At 40.6% G+C, this 19,793-nt stretch overlaps 2 protein-coding genes and 1 long non-coding RNA gene across 6 annotated transcripts in view; 2 read left to right on the top strand and 1 right to left on the bottom strand.

Annotated features, from left to right (window-relative positions):
* The first annotated feature begins 1,050 nt into the window (after nt 1-1,050).
* Nucleotides 1,051-9,498, top strand: LOC138136043 (uncharacterized). The gene is made up of 5 exons (XM_069055101.1): nt 1,051-1,234; nt 1,288-1,329; nt 5,438-5,526; nt 6,441-6,504; nt 9,268-9,498. Exons 1-5 carry the CDS (start codon nt 1,205-1,207, stop codon nt 9,397-9,399), a joined length of 357 nt encoding a protein of 118 aa, XP_068911202.1. The 5' UTR covers nt 1,051-1,204; the 3' UTR covers nt 9,400-9,498.
* Nucleotides 2,342-19,793, bottom strand: part of msi (musashi) — a 59,960-nt gene continuing 42,508 nt past the window's right edge. For 2 of the 4 annotated variants that reach the window (XM_069055099.1, XM_069055097.1), the window contains 2 exons: nt 5,141-5,384; nt 2,342-5,083 (listed from right to left, as the gene is read on the bottom strand). In XM_069055099.1, coding sequence (XP_068911200.1) covers nt 4,250-5,083; nt 5,141-5,377 — 1,071 coding nt within the window. In that variant the 5' untranslated portion in view covers nt 5,378-5,384 and the 3' untranslated portion in view covers nt 2,342-4,249. Of the gene's footprint in view, nt 5,084-5,140; nt 5,385-8,176; nt 8,277-12,090; nt 12,315-19,793 lie in introns of those variants that run through there. The other 2 variants (XM_069055098.1, XM_069055096.1) reach the window with 2 other exon arrangements.
* LOC138136044 (uncharacterized) lies at nt 10,432-11,295 on the top strand. The gene is made up of 2 exons (XR_011161153.1): nt 10,432-11,060; nt 11,112-11,295. It is a non-coding gene; the product is annotated as an uncharacterized lncRNA (long non-coding RNA).

Below are 19,793 nucleotides of genomic sequence, written 5' to 3'. Positions count from 1 at the left end.
CGTAACAAGACGACACTTTAAACAATTTAAGCCATTTAAGAAAATATTCTCTGTAGGGAATGCGTAGGTGGAGACAAGGAGATAGACTCTCCGCAAGGAGAGGTTTCTTTGTACATCTTTCTAGCTTCTTATTGTTTTGCAGAGTAATTTGACAAAATGACGTTTCAAACAAGCAACGACCAGTCAATTTGGAAAATTTACGCTTTTTATAGTAATTTATGCACGATTATATTATAATTTGACAATTATGCACAAATTTTCTTGACATAAACGTCTCTTTATGGCCCACGGATCACTTTATGCCCGTGGGCCATAAAGATATGTCAAATAAAAGTCAAAAACATTTTTGGTGAAATTAGGGAAAAAATTGCCACTTAACGTAAATTACCTAATCCCGAATGGGGATTACTCGATACTGGACACTCATTTCTGCCGTTTTCTCATCCTCGTTTATCATTTCGTTAATGAATTTATAACCGAAAATTGCAATTGGCATACGGGTGTTTTCACTGTTTCCAAGGTTACGCGCAAAACTAAAAATTTGACGGGAGCACTACGCGATGCAAACATCCCGTGGTGTGGGGCAGACATTTATTTATTAATTTTTGTTAAATGTTAGGGTTTTAGGTCTTAATCGTGCATAAAATAGTGTATGTACTGCGGGCGTGAACTGACTTTTATGGCCTTCAGCGTGTTTTTAGCCCTCGTTATCACTCGGGCTCAAAATCACACCTCAGGCCATAAAAGCCCTCTTACGCCCTTAATACATAAATAACTATTAGGTAGCAGTTTAAAATTTAAAAATTTTCGAAAACTTTCCGCTGCTGCGCTTATTATCCATTTAATATTTGCTTCTTTACATGTTATTTTGATTTAATTTTTTTAACACGAAATCGAAAGTTGTTTACAATTGAAAAGAATTGGTATTGATTGTTGATTTTAAACGTAAATTCTCCGAGTTGGTTGAAACTTATTTAAAAATATCACGCATTTTCCTGCCTTCTTTAACACGACAGACACCGAACATTTTTCACTTTGCTTCCAAAAAGATTTCATTTTTAAGGTGGTAAGAATCAGGAATGACAAATAAGGAAGAAACGAGAAATTCATCAGCCGTGACAGGAGTCGCTTTATCCTAGTTACCGCACGTCACTTATCCCAAATAAATTCTTCGTGAAACGTGTTGCAAAATTTCTGTGTCAAGATGATCCGGCCCTTTTGCAAGTACACAAAGGTAACAAAGTGAAGACACCAAACAAATTGAATAAACTAAAAATTTTCTTTTAGAGAAATCCATTTTCGCCTGCATTTTACTTGAAAAATTTTGAAGTGAGTGTTGTAACATGGCCGTAATTAAATTTATTTTCAGTATTTCCACTTACCTTTCTCTCTATGCTTTCGTTCTTATTAGATTGTAGATCAGCTTAATCCGGCGCAGAATAAAATTGCGAAAGTATGAAAGAGTGCTCTTGGGGTAATCGAGGTTTGTTTGGAGGAGGTTGACTTGTTGAATATTTGAGCTTTTTCGAATCGCAAGTAGTACAAGACATGCTTACTCTTATAAACAATTGTCCTTTTTATTTCTGTATATTAATAAATAATAAGGTAAATTTGTACATCACATTAGTTACATTTTTTCCTGGAATGCTTAAATAACAACTATCTTAATCCTCGAATATAAATATGCAATTTTAAATATATACAGAATTTTGGAAAATATATTGATCCATCGGAAAGTGCCCAGTTACATCGTCATTTAAATAATTAGAGTCCATTGAAGATATGTAAAATCTAACGTGGACCTGTCTCAACTACGACAACTAACACACCTATGAATATGAAAATGAAAAATTCTGAATGTTACCCACACGAGCTAGCAAATCATTGCAGGCTACTCCGAGTAAGGAAGACAACAAGGCAAGTCTGACTAGCAGACGTATCATTGTCGAGTGGTGTCGCGGCGCCCGAGCCGCGCCCCCGACCTTCGAGGCCCGACGGAAGTAAGTGATATGGATTTGGGATTTTGGAAGCCCTGCCCCGGGCCCCGGAGTTGCGGCGGCGACGTTCCGGGCGCTACCAAACGATGTATACAAACAGCTACTGCATACACATTCAACAGGCCAGTCCTACCTCTCTACCACCAAGTCCTACTACAGAGTTCCGGTGACGCTCTTCGGGGCGTATTGTCGGGGGGACCGCGACGCGGTAAGGCACGGAAACAGCTACAGACACAGACCGTGCAGTGAGTGACCAGACTGTTATCACAGAAAGCGGTGATTAGACTAGACTATGTTAATAGCAATCACGCCGGTCCGGCATCGTCAGGATTGATCAAGCAGCATTCTACTTTATGAAACTACTTTATTCGTAACGGCTCTACTACAGTGCAATCGCGACCTCGGCCGCACTACACTACACACAGAGATACATTCTACAAACACTAAGTCTAGTAACTATGAAATTATACAGTACTTATGTAGCTACAGTAACTTTAAAATACATACGACAAACAGCTAAACATAAATGTCTATGTAACAGAGCGGCAGCGCAACACAGAATTTCCGCCGTGCCGCTTAAGTAGTTGCTTTGACCGTTTAGTTTGCCATACTCAAACAGACCCTCTCGATACTACAGTATTTACATACTCAGCAGGGTTCACTTAACAAGTGAAACTAAACTTTATTTGTCTTAACATTTATAATTGAATACAAAAATAGAGGGTTCATTCTGTCTCACAACGCTTATTGCTGTCAACTGGATATAATTTACAAGTTATTGTCGCCGCGGGCCGAGCCTCACCTGGACCATGGACGTCGACATCCGCCGCCGCCAACGCACACCACCCGTCGAGGTTGTACCGCCGACCATGGCCTGACTCCTGCCCGCGGCAGTGCCGGGACGGCGCCCCGCGAGCGCCCAACAACTATCACAAGGCCGAGCGGCGCCCGTCCCTTCGGCAGTCCTAATACTAAGCATTTTACATTATAAAAACATCATCAGTATGAACATTTTAAAATTACTATGAGCGACGCGAAACCAAGAGCAAAAAAGTCAGTCGAGAGTCGGGTTTGCAATACTGAACAGATCAACGGCGGGGATGATGGGAGTGAACGGAGGCGGTCACGCTGCACTGGCCCCGCGGGAGCCAGAGAGCTAGTGCTCTTAGTTTCGCTGCGTCGTGGGGCTAGACAAGGCCACCCGATAGACGCATTGGTCCGCGAATCACACTATGAGAGAAACTCGATGCACAGCTACTACGGAATGTAGGCAGGTCTGTCTATGTGTGTGTGGAGGAGTGGTGAAAATCAGGCCGACATCGCCTTGACTAGATCTGCAGAATCGAACGAACGGGCAAACTATGGCGTAGCTGCACTAAACGTAAACTAAACCGTTCAAGTAAAAACGGGTCGCGAACTCGCCCCTGAAACTCGACGATGAGAAACTTTTGCTCACGCTGCTGCACCACCAAAATTCAAAAATATCTTCGCTCAAAACTAATAATTGAGATGTGTCGGAGGGTGCGACGTCGCGGAACGAATTCCAGAGGCGGTTCCGGACAAAACTTATTCGCTATCATCAATGAGATCTATCGACAGAGTATAACAGTAATAAATAGCAAACAAACCATCTTACACTTTTTGCATTATTAAAATATAAATAAAGTATCGCCGTTTCAGTCAAGTCGGTAATAAATTATTAAGTACCTACGAATAATAATTTAAGTACAGTCAAAACACAACCCGATCATGATGACAAAATAGGCGCGCTTGCTACAAACGAATTAAGACACAAAAACGAAACAAAAAATGAAAAGGGAAACAATTTAAAATTTATTGCCATTGAGGAGGAATACACAGGTAGGACAGAGCAACACGGGAAAATTTCAACGCCGTCTATACGCCGTTTTAATACTGATTATTGCGAGTTATTGCTAAATGCTAAATGAGCAGGAGGCGGCATCGGTTCAATCAGGAGGAATAAACAAGCCGGTGTGATGCTATTCTGTACTGCCCATAGCATTAATGCAAAATGAGATTCTATCTATGTACACATTGTTTTTTCAATCGAAATATCAAAACGCACAGTCAAAATAGGCACGAGACGCCGCCATTGACAATTGGAAATGTTTCGTTTGGAAGTCCAGCGGGCCGGCGGCCCATTTGAAAACATTCAATCGAAAAAAAGACAAAATAAAAACTAACCCAAAAAAGAAAACGAGAGAGTGAGCAAAATTACGTGTCAACTACGTTCAGACGTACATGCCTACGCCGTACATCGAGCCCCAGTCCACCCCCTGGAAGCTGGACATGTCCACGTTGGTGAGGTTGTAGCCCTGGTAGGGACTCGCGCCTACGGGGGGCGCGAGAGTGGGAGCGGCGGCCGCGGAGGCGGGCGTGGGGTTCCCGCCGGCCGCCGCCGCGCCGACCCCGGCGCCCACCGCGGGGATGGGATAAGGCGAGTACCGGTAGCCCGCCAGCGGCGGGTACGCTCCGAACAACTTGCCGTAACTGGCGACGGCCGCCGTCTGTGCTTGCGCGGCGGCGACGGCGGCCGCCTGAACGTGCGCCTGGGCTTGCACCACGGCCAACGGGTTGGTGGCGGCGGCTATCGCGCCGGCCGTCGGAGTGGCCATCCTCATGCCCAAACCGCTGAGCATGAGACGTTTGCCGAGCAGCTGGGCGCTCGCCTGTACCGCTTCCTTCGGCTGGGCCTTCTTGCACTCGACCTTCTTGTTCTTGATGGTGTGGAAGTGGATCTCGCAGACGCGGTCCACCACGTCCTCGTTCTCGAAAGTGACGAACCCGAAGCCGCGGTGTCGCTTCGTCTGTTGGTCCATCAGCATCACGGTCTCCTCCACCTTGCCGAATTGACTGAAGTAGGCTTTCACCTCGTCGGCAGAAGTGTCCTGGCTGACGCCGCCGACGAAGATCTTTTTCGTTTTGTTCGGTTGTTTCGGTCTGTTCTTGGGCGTGGCGTGTTTCGGGTCGATCTTCTTGCCGTCCAACGTGTGGATGGGCACTTTGAGCACGTTGTCCACGCTAGAGGGTTCCGAGAATGTGATAAAACCGAAGCCCCGACTCCTCTGCAAAAAATCAAAACATGTCAACGCTTCGTCGAGACGAACCCGAACTTGTCGTACCTGTGTGACGGGATCTTTCATGATCAAAACGTCGGTGACGTTGCCGAACATTCCAAAGTATTCTCTCAGTTTTTCGCTGGAGGTCTGCCAGCTCAAACCACCGACAAACAGTTTTCCAGGTGCCGGATCGTTCGAGTTGTTGGGAGTGCTACGACCGGAGGAACCAGAATGGCTACCGTTCATCGGTACCAAGGAACCGTGGAGGTCGTGTTCGATGAGGCCGTTGCCTTCTCCCATTGCGGAACTGTCAAAAAAACACAAACGTTAATCATCTTTAACGAACATTCCTTGTTTCAGCTCATCCCGATACTTTCAATTTGCATCTTGGACGTCTGCATGATGGTTTTTTGGCCAATCAGGACCCTCTTCAATACCGACTGTATATTGTAAGCGACACCAACATAGTACAGTAGATCACGTTCAATAGAAAAAGAACATGGTAGATACAAACAACGAACACTAGATCAAACAAATTCGGAAGCTCAACCGGTCGTGAAAAATGAAAGTGGACTCGTAGATTAGTTCAGACAGCTTTAATTACAGTCAAGTGTTTTCTCGACTTTAGTTTGTGTCATATTGAACTACAAAAATGACGCCCCGTAGCGTCGAGTGATTAAAACATGCACTAAAAGCATGTACTGTTGCGTATTCAACCATTAGTTTCATTTATCCGATTTCGATCTGTTGACAAAAAATTAACAGCTAAGGTGGAACACAAAAGGGGAGGATCAGTGATCATTAATTCAGTTTAAGGACGAGTTTTCACTGTATTTTTGAAAAAAGAACTACATATACCTAATATTTATTAAGATTTTTTTTAAGAGAAACGAGTGTTGGCTTCGATACTGGCGTGAGATCGACAGAATTTTGTTTAAAATTTTAATGAACTAACTAAATTATTAGTGACATTTGTGATTTTGACATTTATGGGCGTACGAGTCAATCTACGAGTCGGTTTTTGTTTTTTACGACCAAGAGAGGTTCCGAAATGGTTGATCAACCGGTGAAAAGTTGAATAATGTGTGCGAGAGAAATTTAAAGAGATCAAGCTTGGTTTCCCCACACGTTCCTAGTCATTTGTTGCTTTCGGCGAGTTCATTTCTGTAAATAATTAAATTTTCGCGTCATCACGGTGATTAGAATTTATTCTCTTTGCTTTTGGTCCGTTTGCCGCAGCGAGCAAGCCGGCATCTCCCGCCGGGAGTCCGGCGGGAGTAAACAAGTCGAAAATGAGCGGATGTTTTCGAGGGACGCCACCGGCGCCCTTCGTTGCGCCGTGCCCAATAACGGTGTGTTGCAGGACTCGAAATACCAGGACGCCTGGCGAAATGACTGAACTGCTCATCCATCCGCGCGACAGGAAGGTAAGAGAGTATTATCCACAGCAGAATGGCAATGTGTATGTGGAGAGGGCGCAGCACCGCGACTCGCGATCAATACCCTGCCCCGTGCACGTGTATACATTAGTGATGTGGGGCGCGGCTGTGGCGGCGGCGCAGGCCGGTTACCATGGCGGCGATTGAGCGAGGGGTTGCTCATCTCCCCTCGACTCAGTCAGTGTCCGCGTCGCGACCGTTCCTGCCACGTCCCACCCGGTCCGGCCGTGATATTGTCCTGTCACAGCAGTACTGATTCGAGCTACTGCTGCCTCGGGACATGACCACGGCCGGGCCGCCGCCGTCGCCGCCGCCACGACCCCACCAGCAGTGTGTGAACGGTGCCCCGGCTGCCCCACGAGGAAGGGAACGCACATGGCGGTGCTGCTTATCCCAGTATATACACGGCCCCCTTGTAGATACTAATCGTAGACACTTGTTAGCTTAGTACTATGATTGTGTATGTACACCTAGTCCACCTCTAGCTGTTACCATCATGCAATTAGAATAGAGATTAGACGATAGAGTAGAGCAATCAACAGTATCGATTGTCCTGTACGTCCCGAGGAACTGTACAACCCTTTGTTTGCACAATTTCTTTTTGCACTTGGCCGTCTATAGACAGCTACAAAGGAGACAATCTCGCTTTAGATGTATAGTTGTAGTATGTAGCACCTGATATTTCTGTATTATTTGACTCGATGTAATCTTATTCAGTGTCGAAATAAAAGGAGCATTACAATCTGATGGCATTTCTCGAATTCATTGTGTTCAGGAGAGGGAGTGACGACCGGTCGATAAACAGTTTTAGTTCGCGGATGTAACATCGCGGCGCCCCTTACCCGCCACGTCAAGTCGAGCCATCTGGCGGCGACTTGCCGAAATACCACCGAACGGGGATGCGAACGGAATAAAGATGATGGGGGCGGCAAACAATGCGATTTGTCTGGGAGAGGGGGAGAGGGCGAGCAAACATTGATTTTTCCCCGACGTAATTACACCAAAAACTATCATCACAGAACAATTGAATGGCTTCCGTTATCTTGTTAGTTAGTAAGTAGTTAGTTAGCATGTGTAGGTACAAGTCTATACAACAACAAAAAAAAAACACCCTGAAAATAAATTAATCTCCTCGCTTAAGTTAACTAAAAACTAGTGACAACTACAATTCTTACATCGTCAGATCGAATAAAAAAAAACAAACAACAAAAACAAAAAGCCACGTAAATTCGCACCCGCGCACCCCTCTTCGTCTGCCGGGGGCGGCTGTCGAAAGTGAAACCGGCGGAAAAAGGGGTGCGTGAGCTAGACAACTGAGAAGACCTTCTACGGAACAATATTACAATGTTCGATCAATACATGCACTTGGTGTTAGGCGTGTTGGAAAGTTTTCGAGGGGGTAGTCACCGTGGTCAATGTTCAGTAACCTGCTAGAACAGAGAGTGGTGGAGAAAAAAATTAAGAGTCTAATCACGTGGTTGCCGTCTGTTAGTAGTAGGCACATGAACAACGAGATTTACAAGGCAAAAGAGATGGTCAAGAAACGGCAACCTAAAGACATACAAATAAAATTAAAAAAACAGGCAGTGTATGACCAATGGGCTACACTTCCGAACCGCTACGCTCTACATTCTGCTACTTGGAGACTTCGTTGTGTTACCTTCATAGCCGGACGGTCCAGGAGGACGTCGATTTGCCGTACCGGAAGACTCCTTTTTCTGGATGGCTTCATCACTGTGAAACCGGACACGTCTGCGACACTTGAAGTAAAAAATCACATGAGACTTTATTCAGTATTCGAGAGCGTGCAACATTCTACGCAAGGCGGATTAGTGATGCAGTCAGTAGAAGTGGTAGCATGAACATGATGATTTCTACAAATCTTTCGTGTCTAAGATCAGCGACGAACACTAGTTTAGTACTAAATCATGTTATCTTTACAATTAATTTACAGGAGTCGATACGGTCCCTTCCGGAAGTTGTGACCTTCGGGAAAGTACCGCACACCACAATTAGGAAAAAATAAGAACTACGAACAATGAACACTTAAAATAATCGAGGTATATTAATACATTTACAAATTGCTAAGTATCGACTACTCCCGGACTAATCTAATAGTGGTACCTTATCGAGTTTGTTAATAACAGAGCAAGAATAAAAGTTAGTCGAGTGTCCCAAGATCGTCACCTCCGAACGCACCAACTACTAGTTTCGTCAGTCACTCCAAAATGTCGTTACTGTTGGGGGGATTTGTACTAGTGAGAGTGATTAAAAAGCGCCCCGACCGACAATGCTTTCAGAAGTGAAGTCGGAAGCACACACGACCGTCCATCTGCACAACTCGATAAAACCTACCAACTATTCATATCGACTACAATAACTCTATATTCGGACTTTTAAAAAATAAATTAGTTTATTTTTAGAACAGTGTTAAATAAACTACAATGACAATAATTCGGGGGACCTACACATAAATTTCTATAAACGGGGCTCTACTTTATATAAAATTCGTAATCGAATAATGGACGCAAACAATAACATTGTTATCGGAGGAATTATGTCGATGGATCGGGTAAACAAAAATAGACGTTCGATCGAAAAGAAAAATGATCCAGTCGTTTAAAATCGCTCGTTTAAAGGATTACCACCAAATGAACGCATTCTACATACTACAACTATAATTATGACACTACTGTACATACATGGAGATCGATCTGATCAACACTTTTCAAATTTGTTTTTTCTTTTCAGTTGCTACACATTACGCAAGTGTTGGAACCGAACCAAGAACTGTACGATCTATACGAAGCCATGAAAGAGTGTGAAGAGGAGGAGAAGATGGAACGAGAACAACAGCAAAAACAACAACAAAACAAAACTTGAATGCATGTGAGGCACACAAATTGCATGTGTTGGCATTTATCGAAACATGTAAAGATTCAATATATGTAACAATCCATAAATAAATTCTGTGTTAAGGTAGAGCGTGTGTGCATGGTCTTAGTGTATTAAATAGCAGTAGCCTAATGGATTTGCGAACAGATGTCAGAACAATATAAAAGAGAACGCGTTACTTATTGTGCAAACCTTTTAGCACAACCTGAACGTGCAAATGACACGCCATTTTATTGATAAAATTTAACACCGGAATTTAAATTAAATCTCAACGCAAAATAAATGACGCGTTCTTTGCATTTTCTGTGTTGATTAGTGTATTTCTGTCAATGTAGAGTTGAGTAAAATTCTGTGTTAATTCCTTTTCAAACAAAATTCTAAAGCAAGGTGGGCTAATGAAACGACAGGTTTAAAAAATGGAAAAGATAAAAATATCTCATTTAAATTACTATTTTTCTGTCCGCATCAACTACGTTCCTGTTACAACTAGAATGTAACGTGTCAAATCTATTTGTGTCTGTTGAAAAAAAAAGCAATCGCGTTTTTACCTCGACCAATCGATCATTTCAAAATCGACTGTGGTATTTCGCTTTTCTAAAATTAATATTTTTCGCCTCTGTCCTGGCACATACACCGCCACCATCTTAAGCTGCTAAATTTATTTTCGAGCGTATTAATTCGATCGTTTAATTAATTTGGCAAGGACCGTGATGCCGAAGTCGTGTTCATAACGCAAGAAAAATATGGATGTTACGCTCATTAAAATAACCGAAACAAATTTTTAATAACGCTCAGCTCCGCTAAGAATGCATTACTATCTGGGATATGGCAAAAATGCAATCCGATCCGTTACGTAACAATCAGAACAACGACTGATTGAGATAATGAAGCACAAATGCAGGCTCGCAGAAGAGAAACTTCATTAAAATGGTGGTGCACAGTACCATTATTACCGTTCTGTGTTCAAAGGTTCAATTTTGAACTGGTTTTCCGTCTGGTGGGTTATCAAAGACCATTGTTTTGAATGAAAAAGTGTGATTAATTTGCTGGGAAAATGTTTCGATCTGTCTGGAACGGGAGGCAAAGAATAAAAGGCGAAACAATTAACCGGGAACGCTACTAATTAGTTTAGACTCGTTTGTAGATCGATTCACATAAAACTGTCACCACCAGATGACACAAAATAAAAACCCGGCTTCCGATAATTAAAAAAGTAATAAGAAATTTTGTCGATACGACTAACGATGCAAATTAACGAAGGAGCAGACGCGACCGGATTTAACGAAATGAATTATCGTGACTTAAAATACGAGCGACGCCTACGAAATATTAATAGTTTGACAGCGGCGAAGACATGTTTAAGTCCATCAAGAAACAATCTAGTTTTAAACGATCAACGTTAATGGGAAAAAATATTTGTTTTTGATCGCACAAGCAACATGGCGGCAGTGCTAGCTTTGCATCTGAAGAGAAAATTTTGAGGTTAGATTCATTAAATAAACAAATGTGTCAAGATGCTCGTCAAAAAAGATCTAACTGCGACTTGGAAATTAAATTTTTGTTCCATTCTAACTACTTCAGTGGCGAGTTGCATAATTAAAAATTAAAATCCAATTTCGAGAGGCGTTTAGAACAGTGTTTAACTTGAAGTCTAAGTCTCGCCACAACTAGGGAAATAATGTTAAAAAGTTGCTTTGCAGATGATTTGAAAAGGTGGAACGTTTCCATAGAGGTCTAAGCCTGATCCCAGTCTCTTTGTTCTAATTTGTGTTGTTTGTTAGATGAGCAATTGAGGCAGTTCTTGGAAGTGTGGTTGGTAGTTGGGACTCGGCCATGACTGTTATATCTATTTATAAAATTGTAATATATCTTCCATTAACATAATCTAAGAAGTATTGCATTATCTACATAGTGTAAGGTGTTGTTGATAATGAATAATGACATTGCGTAACGCAATTTATTTAATTAAGTGGTCGGACGTAAAAGAATAAATTTGTAATGACATACAGGGTGTCATGTCACTTGTGTGCCACCTCCGGTTGGTTAGATTAACAATATCGCGTTGGAGTTGTAAGAATTCGATTGGATTTGACACAATGGTAGGTAGTTGAAATGTTTGGGTAAAATTCCGGTGCCCGATTTATTTATCTAATCAGTGGTCAATTAGTGAAGCGACAATTGTCGGTAGAAGGAATGAGAGTGATTAGGTGTAAGTGGAGGTTACGTTAGTGTATACCTTGAAAACAACAAAACAAACCAGACACCTCTCCATAAATCAATATTTACATATTTCGAGAGGGAAAAAAGAACGGTGGTAAGGGACTAGGGACTGAGGGATTATTTTTACACAAAGGAGGAATCCATCGGGCACCCAACCCGACAACCAAGCAGGTAGAAGAGAAGTCTGAAAGTTGAGCGTGAATCGCAATGCGAGATGCTGGTTTTCAGACGACCGTAACCGTCGAGGTACAGTCTGCACAAACGGCGACAAAGGGGACCGCCAGTCATTGTGAGAATCGTCGCCTCCTCGCCGATGCACCCCAGACAAAGAGAGACCGGGGTGCAACTAGACCCTTACATCCCGAGTTACGCACATCGCGTTCCAGAGAAAAAGCTCGCGTAAACACAACATGCGTCTTAAGAGGCGAGGATGATGGATGGATTTTTCCGACGACTTACCCTACGGGCGGCGGCGCGAGCGGCAGGATCGGGGGCGGTACGCTGTATGCGGGGAACATTTGGGCACTGGGCGGATTCTCGAAAAGCATGGTCTCGTCTCACAGCCACTATAACGCGGTACGAACTTTACCCCACGAAGAATACCACCGAACTGGTTGGTTAAATCACCCTCGCCGGCTGGAATACGACTGCAGCTGTGCCCTTCTGCCGGCTGTGCCGTGCGGACCGACGACACGACCCACCACACCACATGCTTGCCCGCCTGACGCTGCATGCAGGATCGGATTCGACGAGGTTCGAGGGTCTCCATCGGGGCCCGCGTTGCGTTACACATCCGAGCTTACGGAAAGCTAGAGGTCGAGGTGATATCGACGAATTTAAAAGTACACGTTTGCCGAATTGGACTTTTACGTCGCTCCACCCCCGTAAATGGCGCTCTTTTTATGACACTCGGGTTCAATCGAAACTCTGTGATTCGTGTTTAACAAATCTAGAACAACTATCATGAATGTTTTGTTCACGTTTAATCTGTCGACAAATAGTGAAACATTCGACGTTATTGTCGTATTCTTCAGTCGTTGGAATCGTTTTTTCTGAGTAATGTTTTATCTAGCCAGAAAGGACGATTAAAAAAATAACAAATAAAACTCCAAAGTACGGACAATAAGACAATTTTTGGTGACAGGACCATTATCGGTTGTGGCGGTTTCGTTGCTAACTTACCAAACAGACCAACAGATGGCGCCACGGTCAGCGTACGAAAAAGAGTTGCTTTTCGTCCGCTTGTGAGTATGAAAAATTACCGTTTTCATTAAGGGTGCCCAGAAAAGAAGGTTTTTTTTTTTTACTCAAGTCTTCGAATTCAGATGACATTTTGTTGTGAGATTTTAAAAAAAAGCTTAACCCTCTCAGATGTAATTTTTCCTTTATCTTAAGTAAATTTAAAGTTTTTTAATGTTCAAAAACCTTACTAGACAGCAGAACACTATAAATATGTTCATAATTCGGATATTTATAAATTTCTACTGTACTATGTACTCGACAATTTTTGAAAAAATATTCACTAGGAAAGACCTGAGAAAGAAATGTAAAATTAAGAACAAAACAAATATTCCATGATTTCTCCAGAATTGTCAAGTCTTCGAATTCAGATGACATTTTCTTGATAAATTCATATGACTTTTGACTTTGACTATTTTTCTTAAACGAACAGTGAACAAGTCATTACATAATATTTACATTGTACTATATCGGCTGTTCATTTAAATTTATCCTCAAAGTTGGCGTTGAAGAGTCAATTGTGAACGCACCACTCGCCTGTCTCCAATAAAAACAGAACGCAAAAAGTGAGGTTAGATTTAAATAGCTGATCCGTGATCTGTAATTCGTGTTCACAATCGACTCTTCAACGCCTACTTTGAGGATAAATTTAAATGAACAGCCGATATATCCAATAATTTTTGAAAAAATCCTTGACTAGGAAAGATCAGAGAGAAATTTTGAATAATTTCTGCAAAAGTTAACTCGAGAATTCTCAATAACAAAAGAAGTTTCTGTTTAAAGTCTTCTCGTTCAGCTGACATTTTGTCAGATTTTGTAAATAACGTTATCCTCTATGTTGATTTCTATCACAGTTATCTTGAATAAATTTAATCCGCTATATCTTTAAATAAAGTCTTTAGGAACAATAGTAGACGACAAGATGAAGATATATTTTATTACACGACATAAGATTCGATCTTATGTTTTTAATTTTCAAAAACCTTCTTACTATACTAAGGACAACGTAACATTTTATCTGCCCCGCCCATTACATTTTCTTAGTTACCAATTAAATACATAGGTTGTTAAGACGATCTGATTTACACAAAAAAAAAATTTGACATTCGAATTGTCTTAATGACATTTTATTTTTTAAAACCTAAAACAATAATTGTGGACTTGACAGCAAAATTCTAACCTTAACTTTTTTACGTGGCAAATGTGATGAAAAATTATACCCATTGAATCTGGCTTTGATTCTCATTGGTCAATTTATGTGGGCGGAGCAGATAAAAAGTTATAACGGCAATACTATAGACAGAACAATGAAATGTATAATTTTTAACGGATACCTACATGAAAATTGTAAAAATAAAAACAAAGAAATTGTCCTTTGCAAATTAAAATTAAATAGAAACTAAGTACTGAAATCTTGATTTCTTCAAGTTACGTTTAACAAAACTGTACTTTTGTTAATCCTTCTACGAAAGGCGTTGCTACCTGCTCAACACAATAATAATTGCTGCTAGTTTAACTTAGTAACATTCCGTTTCGAAGAGTAAAATTCTACTTGTAAAATATATAATTTTCAAACTAATTTGTAACAGAACATTAAATAAATATCTTCTTTTGAAATAATTTTAAGTCGATGCCTCAAATTATATCGCTTTCTAAATTTTTACAGGAAGCTGGCAAACTTTTGTGAACAACTTTAAGGACAGGCCAAATTCTTACAATCTGACAATGTGTGATGTTTCTAAATATACTCTGAAAAAATTTTAACTCATATTTAAACATACACACTTGTCCAATATATTTTGCTTAATTATACAAAAAACCAAATTAATTTGACACTAACGTAATTTAAACAAGGTTGACGCTTTGCAACAAAAATTCAGAAATTGATAAATAAATTCAGATCGCGTGTGGCGATCTTTTGGGGTTCGTAGACTGTTTTAATTACTACCTTGATGACAAATAAACACACAATTAACAAACATACCGTTTTATTCCACAAACGTTTTTTCCAACAACCAAGACCTACTATTAAAATTGTGTTAAAAATTAAGAAAAAAAAAACGTTCTTGACAGTGGTCTAAGTTAAACAGAGGTCACGTCGAATAAAAAATGGGAACTGCTGCACAAAAACATTTTGCTTGAGGCGAACCTCCGGCGATAGATCGTTTTGATCAATCCTTTATTGCCAAATAAACACAAAACTTTCAAATAAGCACGAGTTGAATCCACAAAGACTTCAATGAAAACCAAATTCATAGCTTCGGGGAAAACGAGTGAAAATGAAAAGATATTGACTTTCGTTATTTTGGAATCGTGTCCTTTAGCTCAACATCAACTCTAGATTTAAAATAATATTTATTTGTCTGTCTTCGAGCTGTCAAATCCAACAATAAAAATCAACTTGTCTAGATATTTTGAAAATTTTTTTGTACAGGACTTTGAAAAGCTTAAACGTATCGAGGTCACTTTTTGAAAATTGTGGATTCTACACACAACAATAATTTTACAATGGGAAAATATAGTATTTCTTTCAAGAAAAACAAATTTCGAAAACAATAACAATAAGATTATTTTTCTTTATTTACATTTCTCGTATTGACAACGCACTTCAATTACATATGTATTTATTTGCAAAAACCACAAGTTTATATTTCGTACACTAATACAGGTCCGGCTTAATAATTAAATAATTAATCATCTGAAGGACATTAAAGGTCGATACTTGTCCTAGTTCTAGCTACCATTCAGTAACACTCTTGAAAGTGGCCAATTTTGGGCGGCACATTAATTACAATTAATACCACGCGATAGCTGTCACCGATTACCGATCGTTATTAGAAAAATTCAAAATGAATACTTTTTGGCAACACCCTGAAAGGTAGAATTTGTGGATAAAGCGACAAAGTCCCCCAAGCGTCACCTAAGCAAATTGTGAATTTCTTTCAGTTCAGAATTTCATTGCGACCTCGACGCCGGAGCGGTCGTAAAGGCCGATCGAAAACCACCTAAATGCGGCCCTGTTCGGCTGTCGCCCCTCCGCGTTTCATTTCTGCCGCTAGAAATACAACCGACGTCCGCTTTTGCATTCGTCGGAGAGGATTTAAACTGTTCCTTGCACTCTTACACATCCACACAACGCATGTAGTAAACAAAGGAGTCTCGGAGAGCCGCGGACAACGTCGTCGCGGCCAATGGATCCCGGTTCAAGGTCATTATCAATGCACTCCACTAGACGGCCATCGAGCGCACCTCCGACCGGAGCATAGGCGCCGACAAGTAGGACTTTCCCAGAAACGAGGGGGCCGCAGACCACGGTCGTCTATGAATGTAGGTAACGTGGAAACCGTCGCTGTGTCGACGGCGACGGAATTGGAAATTAAGAGGTGTTCGACGATCAATCGACGGATAAAGCAAGACCGCCTCCTGCGCCAGGAGGTTCATGAATGGCGGTTTGCTTTCGAGGCATGGGTGGAACTTCTAGCAGAACAAAGGTGCCAATTTATGTTCAATACGAATGTGCGAATCTTATCGGCAAGGTCGTCGAGATAGTCCCGTCCCTGACCCTCACAGAAATATTGTTGTGTTGATTAACGTGATAAGAAGAACAAATTTTCGTTGTAAAATATACCAGGCGACCCTCCACTCATTTGTAAAATTAACCCACTAAAAAAAACCTTTCAGCTGTAGATTAGAACATTTCATTATTCATGATGAGGTTTCTTGTCACTTCTAGAAAGTGCCGGTTTTTCATGGTTTTATCGTTGTCTACGGAATGTCTAGGTAGAGTACGACTCAATAGAGATGAACCTGTGGGCGTGGTCATTCTGTGCGTCCAGTGGGTCACGTAAACTGCAGGGGCAGAGATTGTTAGCTTGAAAATGACGGTGGACAAGTTAATAATTAGTTTGACATACTAGAAAAACACGTGGACACAACACATGATTTTACCAAGCTGCAACCCGCAACACCGCTGATCGAATATGCACTGACTTCCCTTATTCTCAACTTGAATTCGTCCAAATTCACTGCACAATTTTATAACAAGCTCATCTCGAATGATCCGAACTCTACCTTAATTAATTAGCAGTGGTCTTGTTTTTTTTTTTTGCAGAAACATCGTTCGTAACAACCATGCGGACGTTAAGTAAACATTTAGCAATGCCTCGTTGTAGCACGTTTTCTCTTTTTGTAAAACAAGCGTTTTAACACTACTTTTTCCACTTTTAGCAAATATTTAGATTCCAACAATAATCTGATTCTATTTACTATTTACGTTTCAGCGGTAATGTTTTCTTTTCTTTGATATCTTCACTGACAGCCCCAAGATTTTTGAGCAAAGTGGTCCAAAAGTGAAAATAAAAAATCTATTCTTAGTTTTACATTGATTTTTGTAACATTTCTTCTATTAACATTTTGCAATGAAGGGTTTTACCTATGATTGTCTAGAAAATGTTTAGTAACAGTTTTAAATGCTTTCCAAAAATGATTACCTACTTCTAGTTTCGTGATAGTTAAATTTTAGAATTGACAAAAATACCTAAAATACAAACCTTGTTTGTTGAAAGCCTTTGTAAATTGTTTCAGTAAACCAAGTTCGTGTGAAGAATAATATTTTTTTCTGTTGTATTGAATTTTAATATATTGTATTTTCTGATCCTAGGATTATGTAAATTCTTTTAGGGCATTCTTGTTTGTCCAATCAAATCCACATTTCACAATGATTAATTAAGTACAAAATTAATAAAAGATATTTGATCTTTTAGTTCATTGTCCGAAACCTTTGGCAAAAAAATATTTACATACAAAATAATTTATGTAGGCCTGTGTTATGTTGTTAAAACTGACATTTTAAATAACATTTGAAGGAAAATGTTTTTTCTTCGCTCTCTTTCATAAATTATCATGATTTAAAATCTCTTTCAAAAAAAGCTTTCAGTTCTTTTTAATTTCAGAGCTTACACGTTCTTCTAATTTAACTACACTCGTAAAAACTGTAAAAACACGCATTTCTACACAAAGCAGATGCCAAATTTTTCAACAAAGTAATATTTTTTCATGACGATAAGATATCCGAGTCTACATTCGAAAACATGTTTGAAAATAATTCGGTTTTTGCCAAGCTGTTGGAGCGTGCGACACTTTCCTGTCGGCGACACAACCGCAGAAATTAATCGCGAACCACTTCACGAACTCCCAGAGAAAGCTTTTTTGTGGAGAAACTGTTTTTTCTTGTTCTTGTCCAGAACAAGAACTAATTAAAACAAAACACTTTCGTTTTTACTCTCTCCGACAAAAATAACGTTTCAGGTGGAGTCTCCATTTTGTTCATCACGACCATGAAACTGCCCAACACAATTTTTTGGGCAACTTGAGAGCTAAAAAAAATACCGCGAGCTTTTAACATTTCGACAAACTTTCACCATTGCTCCCTCGCGGATCGCACCGTGTGACGCCTCTGGTTTTTCATTGTTATTAAATTCCACACAGTGGTGTGTGTAGACGAGGACGTAACAACGTAATGCAGACATCCACATGCTTATCGCGACACTTGACATAATCCAGATGGGTAAATATAATGTATTATCTATAGAAACACAAAACACATTTGAAAATTCTTGTACGGTTCAGTGCCGGAGTGGAAACAAAGCGAGACGAACTCAATCGGCTAGAAAACAACACAACAAAACAAAATGGAATTGTCGAATGATACCCCGGACTCTTGACCTAATTTCATTTTGACAATAATCCGGTTTCGTCTGTCTTCGGTCAGTTGAAAGGTTCACCCTTGAAGGGTGCAAAGTGAGTTAGCATTCAAATGATTCCGATGGGTTGTAAATTTAACCAGCACGACTGCTGCGGAACTGGTACAAAAAGTGGTAACGCGACACCTGGACTGTCACACCTTCATCATTCTCAAAGATAAGATGTTACAAATATGAAGACAAAAATAATCTCTAAAAATTTGTGCGGTACAAACAATGTTTATTTGTGCTTTGCGTGCAACGCCGGCTAGTGAACGCCTACTCTTAGAATTCCACAATTACGACAGAAACGTATTGAATTTTTCCGCGACAGAAAAAGCGTAATTGCACTTTTTTGGTGAAATACCGCAAACTCGGAAGCTGGAAAATGAAAAATGTCTTGAATTCTCTCGGCAAACTTCATTATCGTCTAGATATGACACACCTGTGTATTTTTCAACGCGGAGGTGGTGCACACAACACAACCAAATACCGTATTCTCAACTAGACGAGCGTCCGGAGAGCAGAGGTCCCCAGGGACTCCTTGCAAACTCTGATCATTCCCATCAAACTTTAGCTGGACGCAAGTTAATGTAGCTGTGCAATTTACGCTAAGTACCCCAGGACAACTCCGAGTGATTCTGTTCAAAGCCCCACTTATTTCGCATTAGCATAATTCTTCACTTAGCCCCCCATCCACATGTGTGGCAAAAGATCTTAAAATAGTAAGGGGCTTCATCAGAAAGCTGACTTCAAGTGTGACTATTTTAGGACTGGCGGAGATGTAATTTTAAAATTATATTACAACCAGAGGGCGCCTTATAATTCTATTAATCCACTTCTGATAAAGCAATAATGATAAAATGTCTTTAGTGCCCCACAAACTCCATCAAGATTATGATGTCAGCCTTATTTTTACTCAACGCCGGAAATCACTTTCATTATCATCTTAGATTAACCAAGAGCTACAGAATTGAGCGGTGAAGTAAAATGGAGAGATTAAAACTGCTTTCGAAATACATCTCCGTAAACGGTAAAAGTAGTTCTGTATTTGTTAACGTTAACTAATGGCGGACGCTTGGGGTGGAAATTTAGGGCGGCTTTTAAACACAGAAGTAAAGAAGTCGTTTGGGATGGGCAAAAAACATTGAGAGATGAAGGCGAAGATTTTATTCTGGACGA

Source organism: Tenebrio molitor, chromosome 7 (genome assembly GCF_963966145.1).
Source record: "Tenebrio molitor chromosome 7, icTenMoli1.1, whole genome shotgun sequence".
Classification (NCBI taxonomy): Eukaryota; Metazoa; Arthropoda; class Insecta; order Coleoptera; family Tenebrionidae; genus Tenebrio; species Tenebrio molitor.
Note: the sequence above shows the minus strand (reverse complement) of the source record. Positions and strands in the feature narration are given on the sequence as shown.

Excerpts from the sequence above, each read along its gene's own strand:
- LOC138136043 (XM_069055101.1), top strand. The coding sequence starts at position 1,205 with ATGATCCGGCCCTTTTGCAAGTACACAAAG. Across the intron at positions 1,235-1,287 it reads CCTTTTGCAAGTACACAAAG|AGAAATCCATTTTCGCCTGC; the intron begins GTAACAAAGTGA and ends ATTTTCTTTTAG. Across the intron at positions 5,527-6,440 it reads TTCAATACCGACTGTATATT|GACTCGAAATACCAGGACGC; the intron begins GTAAGCGACACC and ends GGTGTGTTGCAG.